Below are 15,845 nucleotides of genomic sequence, written 5' to 3'. Positions count from 1 at the left end.
TCGGATAAAGTTAAAAAATAGAATGTATGAACAAAAAATTATAATATTAGATATGAGCTCAGCCTGGTTCTTAGGTTCTAATACTATATCTTTAATCAGACACATTCACTGAATAGGCCTTGTATACAATAGTTTCATATATAAATTTACAAGCCTTTGGAAATAAGAGACAGTAACAGAAAGCATTACAATTCATTAATTCAAGTATTTCAAGGGCAGGTCAAAGGTGCTCCGGCCATCTCTCATTATTATAGTTAAGCTGTTCAAAGCAAGCCTTGTTAGACCTTGTTCTTCAGAATGAGACAGCACTGCCTAACTGTCACGCACCGACAGTCCAGGCCACAATAAATTTTGACTCACAACTGTTTTATTTTACTAACCATTTCAAAATGGCTTTTTTTGCCAATTCATTTACCAAGGATTGTTGCACACTGCACTAACCCACAGGACGTCCTGCCAACCATGTTTCTAATATCAAAACACACACTTAGTATAGCAATTCTGTGGAGCTCCTTACAAAAGTAGTGTAGAGCAGGATCTTTGTCATCAAATGGGATTTTAAGCAGATTTTCAACACAGCAGCAGATCTCCAAGTGACCCAAACAGTGAACTGCAGTTTACTGTGAATTAGAACATTTTACACTAACAGTTCACACAAGATGTGGACCACAGATATGTAAATCTATCTAAATTAAGGAAGATTTTATAACTGTTGTTATCATCTGTTACATCAAGGTTTGCAGAAGTGCAATGGGATTTATGCTGTTCACAGTCTGGAAGAATCTCAGTTAGGGCTGAATGCATAACATGTTATGTATTATGTTTATGAATTTTCACTTTAATCAGCAGTTTAGTAGCTTGCTCATATTTGTTTTGTTCTTCCTAGTTTGTGATGGTAATCACCCTGCTTCTGCTTTCACAAAAATACGTCTTGGGAGATTCTCTGCTGCTATAGTTTTTAAAGGTACAGTGTTGCTCTAAACTCCACAAAAGCACAGGCACACAATACGACATGCCTGCATTTTTCTTTCTTCATTCTGCAGTGGGTGTGCCAATGTTTGTGTACCACTAACTGAAACATGACAAGCCTGAACTTGCATCTAAGTATCTGTCCCTAACAGTTTGTATTGACCAGGCGATACAAAGACTGTCTTTTGGTAAAGAAAAGGGAAACTCATGTTGCCTTCTCTGGAAAATTCCTGCTTGCCTGTCTCATTGTGCTTTCGTTAACAAATCCTCATCTGGCTCTAATTTGATTAGAAAACAACTGCTTCTTTTAATTTCCATTACTGAGTCATGTGGGCATAGTCCTGTATCTGTTCTGAGTGAAGTAGGTTCCTCTGGTTGCAGGGGAAGAAGAGATTCCAAACAGCACAGCCCTTTCCAGCGTGGGTCAGCCCCTCCCATCCAGCCCGCCCACCCTTCTCACCAAGGCACTCACTCCTCCTGTTTCCTCCACTCCCTCCAAAAAATGACCCTGATTTTTTTTTGCAACACTTCCTTTTTTTCCCCCCATCCCATTCCCCTTGTTCCCTGCTCAAATAGAAGAGTTAGGGGCTGGGCTTGGAGTTTCTTCAAAGTTTTATAAGACATCTGCAGCTGCCAGGATTTGTGCAGAGCTCTTCAGGCTCACAGAAAGAGAGGCAAGCCAGCGCCGGTAAGCAGAAAACACAAAAGGGTCCCATCCCTTGTTGGTGAGGTTCTTTATTTTCCATTCTCTTGGAGTAACGTGCTCTGTAGGACCCTACAGAAGTTTTCCGTTTTTAAAGCAAGAAAACTCAACTGAGCTACATCTTCCAGACCTTTTGCACAAACAAAAAGCAACTGGGATAAATAAGAGGGAAGAAATCAGGTTTCGACTGTACTTCATTGTCAAAGAGGATTGTTGTTTACTTTTAGGATTCTGGAGGGTTTTCATTCTGTGGAAGCAGGGATTTCAGCAGCTGGGGCACTGAGCCATTCCTCCTTCTCTATCTCACTCTCCTCTGCTCACACTCTGGAATCTGACGTCTTAGGAGGCCCGTCTGCTTCAGTGTCCTGCCCTGTGTGAAAGACTGAAGAGGTGGAGATTAATGAGCGATTCCTTCCTAAAGTGTCTTGAGGGGACCTGAAGATTGAATGCTTTATCTGCAAAGGAGGTGGAGGCAGGTCATTCAGTTGTTCTGTTTCAGCTCAGAAAACACTGGGAGTTGGTACCTGAGGCTCCTGTCAGGTTCCTTGTGATCTCTAAAAGAATGCACTGCAGTCACTTTATTTAAGTGCTTTTTTTAAGCTTTCCCTTCTTTCACAGTGACAACTTAAGCCAAGCAGTTCCAAGTTTTGAAAGTGATCCTCTTGCAGTGGAGATGGTAAATGCGCAGGATTTCCTGGACATCAACTGTGAACAATTTGCTATTAATTTTTAGAAACATAGAGATTTCTTGCTGTCCCCTCTCCATGAGCCCGATTGCTCTCTAGTCTACAGAACAAAAACTCTGAGGATTTCTAAAAAGCTATCTATATCAATTTTGCATAATTCTGAGAGAATATCAATTTTCTAAGCTGCACACGTGTTTAAACTTGCCATCACTGCACTCTGTCTCTGAAGTTTCTGCCCGGAAATTTGTTCAGGGAAGCAGATTGACACTGAAAGACAATTGCATGTGGCCAAGTCTTTCCTAGATTTCAAGTCAATCAGTAGCTGAGCAGCCCAATCTGCGGACTTTAAACATCACTTAACCACATCAAGTGAAGCGTGTCATCTGGACTGAAGATGGAGGGGAGGATTATCATCTTTTCTTGTGCTCTGCTTGGCCTGTGTTATCTCATGGTGTGGTGCAGCACCACTGATTTGCAGTCTGTTACCTTGGACCACGATGCCACCGAGCTCCAGACAGGCAGCCTGCGAGACAGGAGGGCCGTCTCCAAGAGGAAGCAGGACCAGGGGGACGAGCCGGAAGGCAGGGTCTTAACGGAGAGCCCTGGCGTAGATCCAGTGCCGAAGAAAAAGGCAGAGAAGGCCAAGGCAAAAACCAAGAAGTCTGCTGAGGAAGTACTCGCAGGTAAGGGGAAGCAACAAGCCAGCATGTCCCTAGGAATGAGAGGTCAGGAACCCCAAGCTTGGAAACCCACTCTCCTGCAGGGTCTAAATACACATGGAAATGATCTGTGAGTGGCAGTGACACACACAGTCAAGACCTGGTATTCAGGTTGACTTATACTGTAAAATAATATAATTAGCATAGTTAAGACATTGTCACAACCCAGGACCACAAGGTATTGTTGCTCTCCAGAGCGAGGCCTACATACCCTAATCACTCACTCAATTCTGCCTTTTAAGAAATAGGAGGTTTCCAGATCTTCAAAGCTTACATTTGACCAAGCACACAATTTATCAATTGTACAAAGCATTCATTTTATAAAATTAAGTGTTTCCTTTGAAATAACTACACCTGTGTTTGTGGTCCGGCCAAGTGTTTGGAAAGCTTATCTTTGTAAAGTGACACCTTTTGACAAATTAGGCATTTAATTTGATCACATGAAGTGGTCTTAGTCATAAATTAACAAAAAGTAAAGAACACTGCTGCTCTTCAATACTTCCATTCCTCACTTGTTTTTTCTAATTCCATTTACGCTAAACATGAATTAAATTAGATGCTGTGTTGTTAATCCTCAGATGTCCAAATCCTTGTTCATTTTAAAGGTGGAAGTGAATCAGGTTGAACCATAGGAAACACAAGCTTAGTCACAAGCAGGAGAAGCTATGTACATGTACAATACAAAGCTACATGTGTGCAGAACTACTAAGTGACGTGATAATTCCAGTTCAGTTTGTACAGGTAAGTGGGGAAGAGCACTGCAGATTTAAGTAAGGTTCCAACCAAGAAGAAGTTCTATCCATTTAAGGAATGTTATAGGTAATAGTGAATAATTGATCCATCTGGATCTCACCTGCTGTTTCTTGAAATAAGTCATAGTGTGGGTTTCAACAACACGGCTGAGTAGTTTATGCCATAATCCCACATCGTAAGTAATGGCATGGATAGGATTCAAACCCTGTCCTCTGTAAAAGTAGCACCACAATGTAAACTGACACAGCCAACCGAGTACAGTATGTTTTATTCTGGAATATCTTGAGTCAGTATCTAAATTACTATATTATTGCTGTATAACATTCACTAAATGCTTGATTTCATAAACACAGTGTGGAATTTGTATTTCCAATTTACCTTCTGTGTTGCTGAGCATAGCTTAGAATATAGCCTAACTGTGACAATGAGAGGGATCAAAGTTCTGCCTCACAGGCAGTATCACTCTCCCTGACAGCTGCTGAAAAGGCAGTCAAGCAGTAATCTTTCCCTTCAGGCTAACATGCAACTTCAGTCACGCTTCTGGGTCAGAAATTTCATATGCAACTTGAAGTGGGATGGAAAACCACAAAGCAAAAGCAATGCAAACGACTACAGCAAACCATATTTCAGCAATATTTTCTGTTATTGATGTTGGCGTTGAGAGCTCTGTGAAATTGCCCTCTTGCAGACAGCACAAACGATGAAACCCACCTCATTCGTTAGTGCTACGTTTGTGCCGTTGAAAGTAACTTCCCAGCTGCTTCCCAGTTTCCCAGAACATGTAACTTCCCAGTGCACGCGTTTGCTTGTAGCAGCTCGATACATGTTCGACCTGTAGGAGTTAAGCACGAATAGGTTCTAAAATTTCTACTGTAAGAAAATTACACGTTGTGGAACGCATGAATAACATTAAGATAATATTGACGGATAGATGCGAGTGTGCATTTTTCAGATAACGATTCAGATCGCCTCTAAATGCCCTGCAGTATTTCTAAGTGAACGACGTTTACAGAGCTAAAATACATCCAAAATATGTATCTGACACTTTTATTAGCAGACCATTCTTGAAATTAAAGGTACGATTAATTGGTTAGCACTGTAATGCGACTATAACAATTCAGTGTAAAGTCTTGTGGGAAGTCACGAATTTCCAAATTAGGTGTCTTTTTGCATCGAAAATAGAATACTAATTTCGTGGGTTTCATACAAATTTATAAGTATCATGAAGGATCAAACAAGATCTTCAGAACTTAATATTTTAATACCTTCGCAGTTTTTATTCTCATGGCGCCTCACTCGATATTAGCCTTGGGGCGATGCATTTACTCCAACCTCTGAAACCCATATATGCCTGCACGTTCTTCTGGTACTGTATGTTATGCTCAAGTCCGCTGAATATTTAAAGGCAAGGTTAAAGCTCCGTGAAGTTGCCTCCCCTACAGACAGCACAAACAATGAAACCCACCTCATTCGTTAGTGCTACGTTTGTGCCGTTGAAAGCAGCGTTTGTGCTGCTTTCGTTTTCGAGATACAGCGCCTGGGTTTTTCGGGGGTCGTGACGTCACTCAGCTCCCTACAATGTTGTAGGGAAACCATAGCGGTCTCATTCGTTAGTGCAGCGTCTGCTGCTTTCGTTCCCGAGGTATAGCGCCTTGCTTTTCCGGTGATCATGTGACCATGCACGGCGACTTTGACCACCAGTGAACCCGTCTGCCGAGTTCAAGCGCTCTGTTACAGTTTAACTCGTACCCTTAACATTGCAAAGATCAATATCCACAAACATATGAGCCTACTTAAATGTGAATAATACTAAGACATGACGCACGCCATCAAGTTAACTATCTTTGACATAAACCTGTGGTTGTAATGTATGTTAAATCACCGTAATTGTAAGACCTATGTTTTTTTTCTAAGCCACATCTTCCTTTTCTTTCCCTACCGTGACACGCTGTTGCCAAACGCGTAACTGTAATATACCATCGCGACAAGACCTCTGCAGCATGTCATGATAGGGACCCCTAAGGCATGTATATGGGGCAGTATATATCGCGACTGGCGCCTTGCTTCCATGCCACCCTGGCACCGCTGTCGCAACAAAAGTCTCATATCAGGACATGATAAACCCGGATAGGACGTGTCGCAATATATGGCCTCCATGTCGCGACATGGGGGCGGGGCATTTTGGTCGGGGTATTTCATATCGCGATATACAGGCTTCATGTCGCGACATGGGGGCGGGGCATTTTGGTCGGGGTATTTCATATCGCGATATACGGGCTTCATGTCGCGACATGGGGGCGGGGCATTTTGGTCGGGGTATTTCATATCGCGATATACAGGCTTCATGTCGCGACATGGAGGCGGGGCATTTTGGTCAGGGTATTTCATATCGCGATATACGGGCTTCATGTCGCGACATGGGGGCGGGGCATTTTGGTCGGGGTATTTCATATCGTGATATAGGGGCTTCATGTCCGACATGGGGGCGGGGCATTTTGTCGGAATATTTCATATCGCGATATACGGGCTTCATGTCGTGACATTGGCGCAGGAGCGTCTGTCATATCGCTATAGGTGGAATCCGTGTCGCGACATGGGGGCGTTTTGTCGGGGTATGTCATATGGCGATATATGGACAGTGATGAGCAAGTCGCAATGGGTATCGCGATGCGATCATGATGCGCGCACTCCTATCGTGACTTGCTGTCGGAGTCGTGAACGCGCTTTGGATGCCATGACATTCTTTGTCTGTTATTCAGTTTTGACCTCAGTGCGACTTCTCTTAGATTGATTAGTAATGGGAAACCAATGGATGTGTTACTGTATATCCAGCGTGCTCGTACAGCACACATGTTAACCGCCGCCACAGTATTTGGACCAAACTGTGTTCTCGGAACGTGCGCTGTGGCGCTTTACCCAATCAGAGTGTCGACTCTCACTCCTCACCCAATTGCGACCCGACCTGTTCGGGGGTTTAGCCAATCACGGCTCTGGGATCTGTTCAAGCGAGCAGCGCCAGGTGGATCGGCTTGTTTACTGTCAATGAGAATCTATTTTTAAAATGCTTTACTTATTTGCAAAATTATTGCATCGGGTTGTTTTTGTATTGATTCACAATGATCCCGTACTCTTCGAAATAGATACAGTTTTTATTTGCAATATAACTGTCTCCGCTGCTTTCTGTAATTAATACATGGCATTTGAACAATTTAATCGTATATTTAAGGTAGGGGAAAAACTTTCTGCTTTGTACTTCAAAAATGAATAGAAATGCAAAGTGTATGATCATTTTACTATTATGATCGTGCTTTCCATTTTGTTTTTTATTCTTAAAATATATCGATCTGGAAACTAAAAATGTTAATATGGGCTCTCGTGTTGTACCAGCGGTAATTTGGAAACTGGCGCTTCTTCACCAATGAAAGGAGTACAAAAGCAATACATTTTCTAGAACATGGTTGAAAATTAAGAGAAAACACCTAACCCAATGAAGTAACAGTAACTCCTCCCTAAATGTAAGACTGTTTATTCGTGTAAAGGCTGCAAAGTCTGGTGTCAACTGATCAAAAGTCACAACTGAAAGATATGGTGGTCGTGACTTTGCTGTTTTGTACGTCACAGAGTGACACGCTATTTGAAAATATATTGATACATCCAGCCCACCCGAACAGACAGACTCGGAAAACAAATTGCCCCCATTGTTTTCATCACAATCAGGAGTTCAAGTACCGAGTTTGTTGGTACCTGTAAACAGCCTTGTAGATAGTCAAGTGATTACCCGAAAAAAAAACAAGGCGCTATATCTTGGAAACGAAAGCAGCACAAACGCTGCTTACAGCGACACAAACCGACACAAACCTAGCACTAACGAATGAGACCGGTTTGGTTTTCCTACGACATTGTCACGACTATAAATGACAAAAAGCCTGAAACCAAAATTCAGACACTTTGTAAGAGAAGATAAATAACTCTTTTCTCTCTGCTGCAGAGTCAGTTCAGTGTATTAGCAGTTAAGTTGTGATACATTGCTTTTTTTGGCTCAAGTGGAAAAACAGCATGTCCTTACACATAGGAAGGGCTGAGTATGGTGGGATTTCAGTTACTTTGAGGTCATGTCTGAAACCTAATAATCAAGAATAATCATTAGCAAGCAAATGAATATTTCTCTTGGACAGAAAAAAATATGGAATATCTTGTACAATCTGGAAATCTGGAATATTCAACATATTCAGTTCTGTTATGCATTACTTAAAAGACAATTTACAGTACTATATAATGACTGTGGTATTTCCCTTGTAATACTAAAGTGATTGGATTTGAAATGTTATACCTGTATATTCCAAAGAATATCTATAGTCATGCACCCTTTGATCTGAACTGGCAATCATAAATCTTTTCATATTTTCACTTTAAATAAAGGCTTATTTAAGAATGTAATACTGCAAATTGGAACCAAAATAAAAAGAACACTTCAATTCAACATTTTTTCTGTCTTAAGTGCTGTTTTGAGAGTGGGAAGTCAAAATACACAATTACAGTATTAAAAGTATTACGTTCTTTTTATCTATGCGGTATTTGAAAATGGATGTTTTCAAATTACAAAAAGAGCACCCCAGGAACAGTTTCAGGACACTTTGCTAAGTATTAATTAAATATACATTAACCAAAGGCTAGATAAGCTATTTGGCATCAATTCCAGACATCATTTCCTATAAAAGTATTTCTAAAGATAACTTGAAACAAGATTTCCATGAAAGCTAAATAATGATGATAGACCTTTTATGGCTCAGGCACTGCAGTAAATGTATCAGCTTTTTACCCAAAAGAAATATTTTCCATTCCATTAATATAAATAGAGGGTTTTGGTGGGGGAAAACGTTACTACACCACAGTTTCTTTGTAAACCAAAAGCATTCATTATTCTTATTTTGGGAAAAGGAAATAATCTGCATAGCGAAATAGGCTGAGATGGACAGAATTCACAAACCAACAGACTTTCAGATTTTTTTTATCTGTGGTCCTGGGCCAGAAAAAGTGTCCTGGTTAACTGAATGAAAATTGTTCTTATTTTCAGTATGATTTCCATTATTTTATGAAAGATAGTGCGTTCTTAGAAACGTCCTTCAGTCTTCCCTATTGCTCTATTCTTCTAACCTTCCTAGCAAATTTCGGAGCTTTTGCAAAGACATGCCAAAGATGCTTGCCAGCAAAGATAGGAACAGCATGCAGCCTTTTAGCTCACTGGTAAAGCATAACATTGTGCTACAAACAAACAGCATTTCAGCTGGAAAGGACTCAGAAGCCCATGATGACCCGTCATTTTCATCTTTCTGACAATGTTACATTTCAGAGTAAGATAAGATCACTTTATTGGCCATATACAGTTTCTTGTATTAGGAATTTGTCTTTTCACATACCCCAGCTTGCTCTCCATGAAACACACAGACAGGGAGAGAAGCTTGGGGTCAGAGTGCAGGGTCAGCCATTTATATGGCACCCCTGGAGCACTTGGGGTTAAGGGCCTTTCTCAGGGGTAGGATTCCTCTGCCAGCCATGGGATACAAGCCGGCAACCTGCCAGCCACAGGCACAGATCCATAGCCACAGAGCCACTGTCCCCATAACATTAAAGACTGACTAGTAAAAAAACAGAAAAAATCATTTTGTTGGGCAACACACTAGAAGAACTTTAGAATTTTATGTTAATTACAATTAATGTAATAATTTTGGAATTCAGAGGATTGTGTACTATTTTGATTACCATAAAAATATATGACTGCTCTGGCATCAGTCTAGGGAAGAGTGACCATACACATGCCTGGTCTACTTTGACAGGTGAAAAGAATTGAATCTTTTTAGGCTTGAAAAGAAATTGTCTGGGAGGTGAAACGATTCATGTGTTCAAAAGTCTCAAAGGAATTGACAGTCTGTGCACAGACTGTGCACATGTGTTCCTCCAGCAAAGGCTGGTGTGCCCAGGGCGTGTCAAGGTGATGTTAGGTGAAATAACTTGTGTAAACGTCAGAGAAGAATGCTCCCCTTGATCCAGAGTAGGAAAGTAGCTGTCAGGGATTACTTACCCAGGCACAGTCTGAAATGTAATCTGGCTCAATGCCTACTGCTCGACATGCCTTACAGTACAGCAGGACACTTTCACACCTAGACCAGTCACTCCCCTCCTAGACCCCAAGGGCCAAAAAGAGCCAAGGGAAAAAAAACAGGAATGTGTAATGTAGCGAAACAACCTGCGGCAACAAGCTGAAAGACCCACTGAGCCCTGGCAGTGTCTATGGGTTCGGAGGCACTTGCCAACCATTCAAGAAAAAAAAAATAAATAAAATGCAACGTCTCTGCATAATGTCTTTGGTCTGTGCACTGATTTATTTGAAGTTTAGAAAGGCATCCCTACATATGTCTGACCCCATGACCAGTAAGTGAGATTAACAGAATATATAACAGATAAAGAAAAAAAGTATTCAGTCATTTGAGAGCTTATTTTTTTTAAGAGTGTTTGTCTGACTTCACAAGAACCATGACATTGTCGAAGAAAGGTCCCAGAATGATATCATGCAATAATTTCCAAACTGCGTATGGGGTTTCCGGAGGGAAGAACAGGCATGTGCTGTCTGCCTGTGCCGAGCACGTATAATGGAAAATTGTGTCTGGTACTATGAGTCACTCTCATCTTCATCAAAATCAACGAGCTTTGCTGGCATAGACATCATCCCCATTTTAAACAAGCTACAGTAGCTCTACACTGTACTGAAGTGAGTCCAACACAAAGAACTGCGTTCTTACCCTTGGTTGCATTTGTTTTAGAAGATAAACTACCCCCTAGTGGAATATCTTAGACAGGCCATTATGGTATATGTTAAAGTTAATATTCCATTTTTACTTTTTCCCCCCAGTACAAAATAATTATATTATGCTTAATGCTTTGACACAAGGAGCTACATGAAATAAGCTCACTAGTGTCTTTTCAACTTGTGTGTTTTACACTTCCATGTTTTACACTTTCATGAAACTGTCATGAACTGTGTTTCGTGTATGACTGACAATCAGCAGGGTAATTTCATAAATGGAACCCAGCTCCCCTGCTGAAGGGCCTCTCTTCAGCAGCCTTTGAAGCCTCCAAATCTCCAGCTTCTCAAGAATTGCTTCAACTTAATAAACAAATAATGAGTTCCTTAATAGGTCATTAAGGGCTCAGGTGGGAAGAACATCTTAAATGTTCTGGTCCCCAAAGATGGGAGCTGTGCCCCCCTGCTGTAGCTGACCACGAGAAATCTGATGGCACTGCCGGCCAAACTGTGATTTCATTATTTTACTGCTATGATAAATGTTCCCCTTATCTGCAATAATTTCCAATAAGAGTGTCTATCGCCACAACGCCTTAATCTTTCTCCTGACAATAGTCTGGCAATTTAAACACAAATCAAGGCTGTGTTACTAGTCAAATAGTCCATCTCATGGCTTCACACTGATGATGGAAGGACCCCACTTGAAAACCCTAATGGCAAACCCCAAACCCCCAACTCAAGACTCAGGATTATGGCTAGAACCAGTGAAGTTCTCAGCATCTCCAAGGGACTGTACCTTCATGTTCTATGCGTCAGAATTGCTGAATCTGTTTCTCAAGTACACATCTACATTTTGTGCCCTTGCAGTGCAATTTTAGCTATGCCTTTATGGTGTTGCTATCTTGAGCCATGTATTAATACTTTTATTTAATACTTACAGTAGGTTTGTAATAGCTGGGGGTGAGCTCAGTATAAGCCATGACCCAACAGTGTTGCTGTAACCATTTGACAACCTAAATTCAAGTAATAACTAATTCAATCTCAGAATCAGGACTGAAGTATGCTTTTAAAAAAAAGAACCCCTGTATATCACCCGACATCAGCCGTTCAGAGACCATTTCTAGCTGCTTGTCCATAATCCTATTTTAATCAAATAAATAAGGATTCATTATACAGTACGAGTCAAAGCGGCTGTTGTCAGTTGTTCTTCAGCCTGAATTCCTAAACTCTAATTCAAATGTCCTAGTTGTGTCAATGCCACATCTTCTCCTGAATTACTTACAGCTGTGGGCCAACAGCTGGAGCAGGTTAACATTTGTTTTAACTAGAAACACAAATGAGCACTCTGTGTGCCTTGTATGTTAGGCAACACTGGAGCTGGCACTGATATATCCTTACCTGCAGAGTGTACTGTGTAACCTTGCTCTTCCTATGCTTGTGTTTCTTAGTGCTTCTTTATTACAAGAGCAACTACAGCATTACTTTGCAATCAAACTTATTGTTTCTGTGGAAGCCATTGAAAGATATGAACAACAAATGCAATGTCTATCTTAACACTGAGGGACTGAAGTAAGGAGGACTGGAAATTGGAGAAGGTTAAGATGTCTATATCACAAAGCCCTACCCACAAAGTGAAGTAGTCCTGTAACCTCCGCTGACACATTAAAAGGATCATGAAGGACCATGGAAGCAAATACGTTCATGCCAGTTTTTTGGTTTAGTGTAGGAAGGTCTCTAAAACCTAGACATGTGAATTCCCAGTATTCCCAGCCATGGATTGCTATACAAGAGGAATATATTTATCTTGACTATAGACATGTCAGCAGCGACATGTCAGCTCAGCTCACTATGTGCTTAATAGTGTGTATTTCACATCCGGTGTCTGGTGTTCAGCAATTATGAGCAAACTTGCTGTTGTGTCAATGTATGTTTTTAGAGTAGTTGTGATGTCTGTGTTGTGTTTTTGTGATTATGTGCTGTATGTCTATGAGCTGTCCTGGCATCCCTTGAGATGAATAAAATCCTCGTGCTTGAATGCATCCTCCTTCTTTCTTCGATTTCTCCTTCGAACCCTTAGCCAAGGCCAAAAAAGCAGCTGAGAAGGAGGCTAAAGCAAAGAAGCAGAAGGCGCCCAAGCCCACCAAGAAACCCAAACCTCCCAAGCCTACCAAGAAACCCAAGTCCCCAAGGCCTTCCAAGAAACCCAAGGCCCCAAAGCCCTCCAAGAAACCCAAGGTTCCCAAGCCCACCAAGAAGCCCAAAGAGAAACCAGACAAGGGGAAGAAGGTGTTGGAGGTGGAGGAGGAGACAAAAAGGAAGGAGGAGGAAGAGCGAGTGGAGGAGCAGCCGACAAAACACCCTACTCTGGAGGAGGAAGAGGATCGTATCCTCAGAAAGTTAGGCTGGGACAACCGTAAGTACAACTGTAGATTTCCCATACACTGTGCTAGTACAATCCAACACCATGAAACAAACAAATTCCACACGGAACCTCTACAGGGAATATGCGGGAATATTTGCCATCATCATCCTGCAGTTCAGAGGTCTTATTAGTCACAGATCTCAACAGGCACAGCTTGAGAGGTTTTCTGTTACCTAGGAAACATCTCAAGTCACGTACAGCGCTGATGTGTGCTTGTTCACAAGAAAGGGCGAGGGATGACTCAGTAATGTTTTTTTTTTAAATCAAGGATTTTCTGGCTGGTATTTTTTTCCTCTTTTAAAAAAAGGCACAAACACCATGGTTAACGATGGGAGCCACTGCTCGAGCTCTGGGACAGAACAGCATTGTCAGAATGTTGCTCCTTCAGCACGAGACAGCACACACTTTGATGTAGAGGAAGGCTACATGACATAAGGAGGTTACAAAATTGCAAATACTGTGACTGTGCTGTCATTTAAGAATCTAGACACGCAGAGGTTAATTCTGAACTAAAAAAATACCGCTTCTCTTTAGTGACCCCCACAGAACCACCCACCGTGGCTGAGAGAGAGGAAATCCACACAGACCTAGGTAAGAGCTAGCTGTTCTTCTGTTTGGAACACCCCCTTGGCATTAGGGAACAATAAATAAAAAACTCATTAAAGAAAACTCAAATGCCAACCAGCTGTTTCTACATCTCCTAGACAACTACACAATTGGGGAAACTGCACTCCCTGGGACTGTATATTGAATTTAACCACAGGAATTATAAATGGGAGTCGAACTGCCAACAACTAGCAGTAAATATAAAATCACACTGATTTATTATTTGCACAAAGCAGTTAACTGTGGCAGAATTTTTGCAGAAAGCTAAAGAGATGTTTTGAGATCCTCAAACAGCTTAATTGAGGCCACTCTTCACTTGCACAAAGAGCAAGAGCAAGACCATAAATGAAATATCATACTGTAGTAAAGGACAATCACAAACACTTAGAACACAAGCACACGGTCTGCATATATGAAATCAGCCCCTGTCTGTCAACATCACACATTCTGACAGTATACTACCCTTGCATATTAGGATGGATGTCTAAAGTGTTCTAAAGTGCACAAAATAAAGATGTGTCTATTTGCCATGAGATTGGAATTAAATGTTTGTGTAAGTTTGTAAGGTGGGGTGCTTCTAAAACAATCAGCACAACAAAGCTTTAAACACAAACTCACATCGCTTTGGTGACATCTGAAGGGATGGTGCAACAAAACACTTACACTGTTGAGCAAGAAAAATGTAATGTTTCTCCTTACAGAAGAGTACTGTGTAGCATATTGGGTAAGTCTTTAGACCCCTAACTGACCAGCTGTGGGGTCAAGTCCTCATTGTGCTGTTGTTACCCTGTATGAAGCACTTCACCCCAGCTATGTGAGTGGGGACCAGCAATGCTTGGGGTAACCCTGTGATGCACTTTCCCATCTTTGGGGAGGAGTCAGGTGCTCCCTTTTCTGCTTATCACTACAAAAAACAGTTTTACTACTTAGAAGAGGGAACCTAACAGATCAAGGAATTTTACAGTCAAATCATTTTCCCTTTGGAAAGCAGAAAAGTAAAAAGGGATATCTTGTTACTAATGGTACAAATTCAATTTGAGGCTTCTAACCAAAATACACCCAGGAGGTGTATTTCACAAACTGTTCATGTACCCATTATTAACCATTGCAAACACTGCTGAACTTACTTTTTATTTTGCAGTGGATATTGTTTTGAAACCTGAAGTGCCCTTAACCCCTGATCCAATGAAAGAGACGGAGGAGAAAAAAGATGACTACTGGGATGCAAAGTGTAAGGGAGACTTATTCTGTTTTTATTTACATGCAATCTCATAAAAGAGCGAGATTTAAAAAATAAAAAATAAAATAAAATCATAAAAGAGTGAGATTTATAGGAGCCGTTTGTAAAATAAAATCTAGGAGCTAAGGCTTTGGAAAGTGCTCAGGAGCCTGTCTGTGTGGCGTTGACTGGGATGTATTTCTGTGAAGGCTGCGGTGACTCTTTCAATGTCTCTAAAGGAACATGTTGGAGCACAATATGGCTCACACAGGCACAGCAGCAAAGACACAAGACCACTTCTCTGGTGAAGCATGACCCTTTGGTACTCCAAAACCTTACAGCAGAGGGTTTCCAAGACTCAATCTGCAGGCCAGTGTTTGTACAGCTTTCCAGTCCAGCTGAGCCCTTATCAAATTTTATCAGTTTACTATTAGTATAATAGGACAAAATTACCAACAACTTCAGGCGCCTGCTGGTGAAGATACACCTGCCCTTCAGGACCAGGACTGGGAACCCCTCACTTAAAGGATTCAGAATCACAATGGCATTTATTAATCCTCAAGCCATTGCCTAACATGCTTAGAGCAGGTATCAAGCGAATTGTTTACTCATAGCTGCCCCTGTGAAGCTAGACGCAAACCATCAGGGAGAAATTCTGAGATCCCTGAACCCAGTCTGAACACTGGGAAATGAAAGGAGCCAGTTGAGCAGCAGTTAGAGGTCAGAGAAGTTTGAGGGCTGACTTCTGTCACAAAAGAAAACTCTCGCCCCATTCTGTTCCACCGCCAGTGACCTTTTTCTCCCTGACAGATGACGTTCCAGAGCCCTTGCCTGAAGAGAAAGAGATCTACCCTGGGCCCTACACTGAAGACTGGAGCCATGCAGTTACAGGTACTCATCACAGGGGAAGGGGAGTTATCACACCACTCTAATCTGAGGTCCGAGGCTCAGTTCTGAGACTGATGGAAG

At 41.5% G+C, this 15,845-nt stretch overlaps 1 protein-coding gene and 1 long non-coding RNA gene across 2 annotated transcripts in view; one reads left to right on the top strand and one right to left on the bottom strand.

Moving 5' to 3' along the window:
• The first annotated feature begins 1,510 nt into the window (after window positions 1-1,510).
• Window positions 1,511-15,845, top strand: part of aebp1a (AE binding protein 1a) — a 29,335-nt gene continuing 15,000 nt past the window's right edge. The window contains exons 1-5 of the mRNA XM_015340200.2: window positions 1,511-3,041; window positions 12,707-13,042; window positions 13,586-13,642; window positions 14,799-14,888; window positions 15,687-15,767. Of these exons, the coding sequence (XP_015195686.2) occupies window positions 2,753-3,041; window positions 12,707-13,042; window positions 13,586-13,642; window positions 14,799-14,888; window positions 15,687-15,767 (853 nt within the window). The 5' untranslated portion in view covers window positions 1,511-2,752. The remainder of the gene's footprint in view (window positions 3,042-12,706; window positions 13,043-13,585; window positions 13,643-14,798; window positions 14,889-15,686; window positions 15,768-15,845) is intronic.
• Window positions 3,023-5,477, bottom strand: LOC138224560 (uncharacterized). Its single transcript, XR_011183051.1, has 3 exons — window positions 5,296-5,477; window positions 4,542-4,662; window positions 3,023-3,124 (listed from the first exon to the last, which is right to left on the bottom strand). It is a non-coding gene; the product is annotated as an uncharacterized lncRNA (long non-coding RNA).

This window comes from Lepisosteus oculatus, chromosome 2, assembly GCF_040954835.1.
Source record: "Lepisosteus oculatus isolate fLepOcu1 chromosome 2, fLepOcu1.hap2, whole genome shotgun sequence".
Classification (NCBI taxonomy): domain Eukaryota; kingdom Metazoa; phylum Chordata; class Actinopteri; order Semionotiformes; family Lepisosteidae; genus Lepisosteus; species Lepisosteus oculatus.
This window is presented reverse-complemented; position numbering and strand designations above follow the sequence as displayed.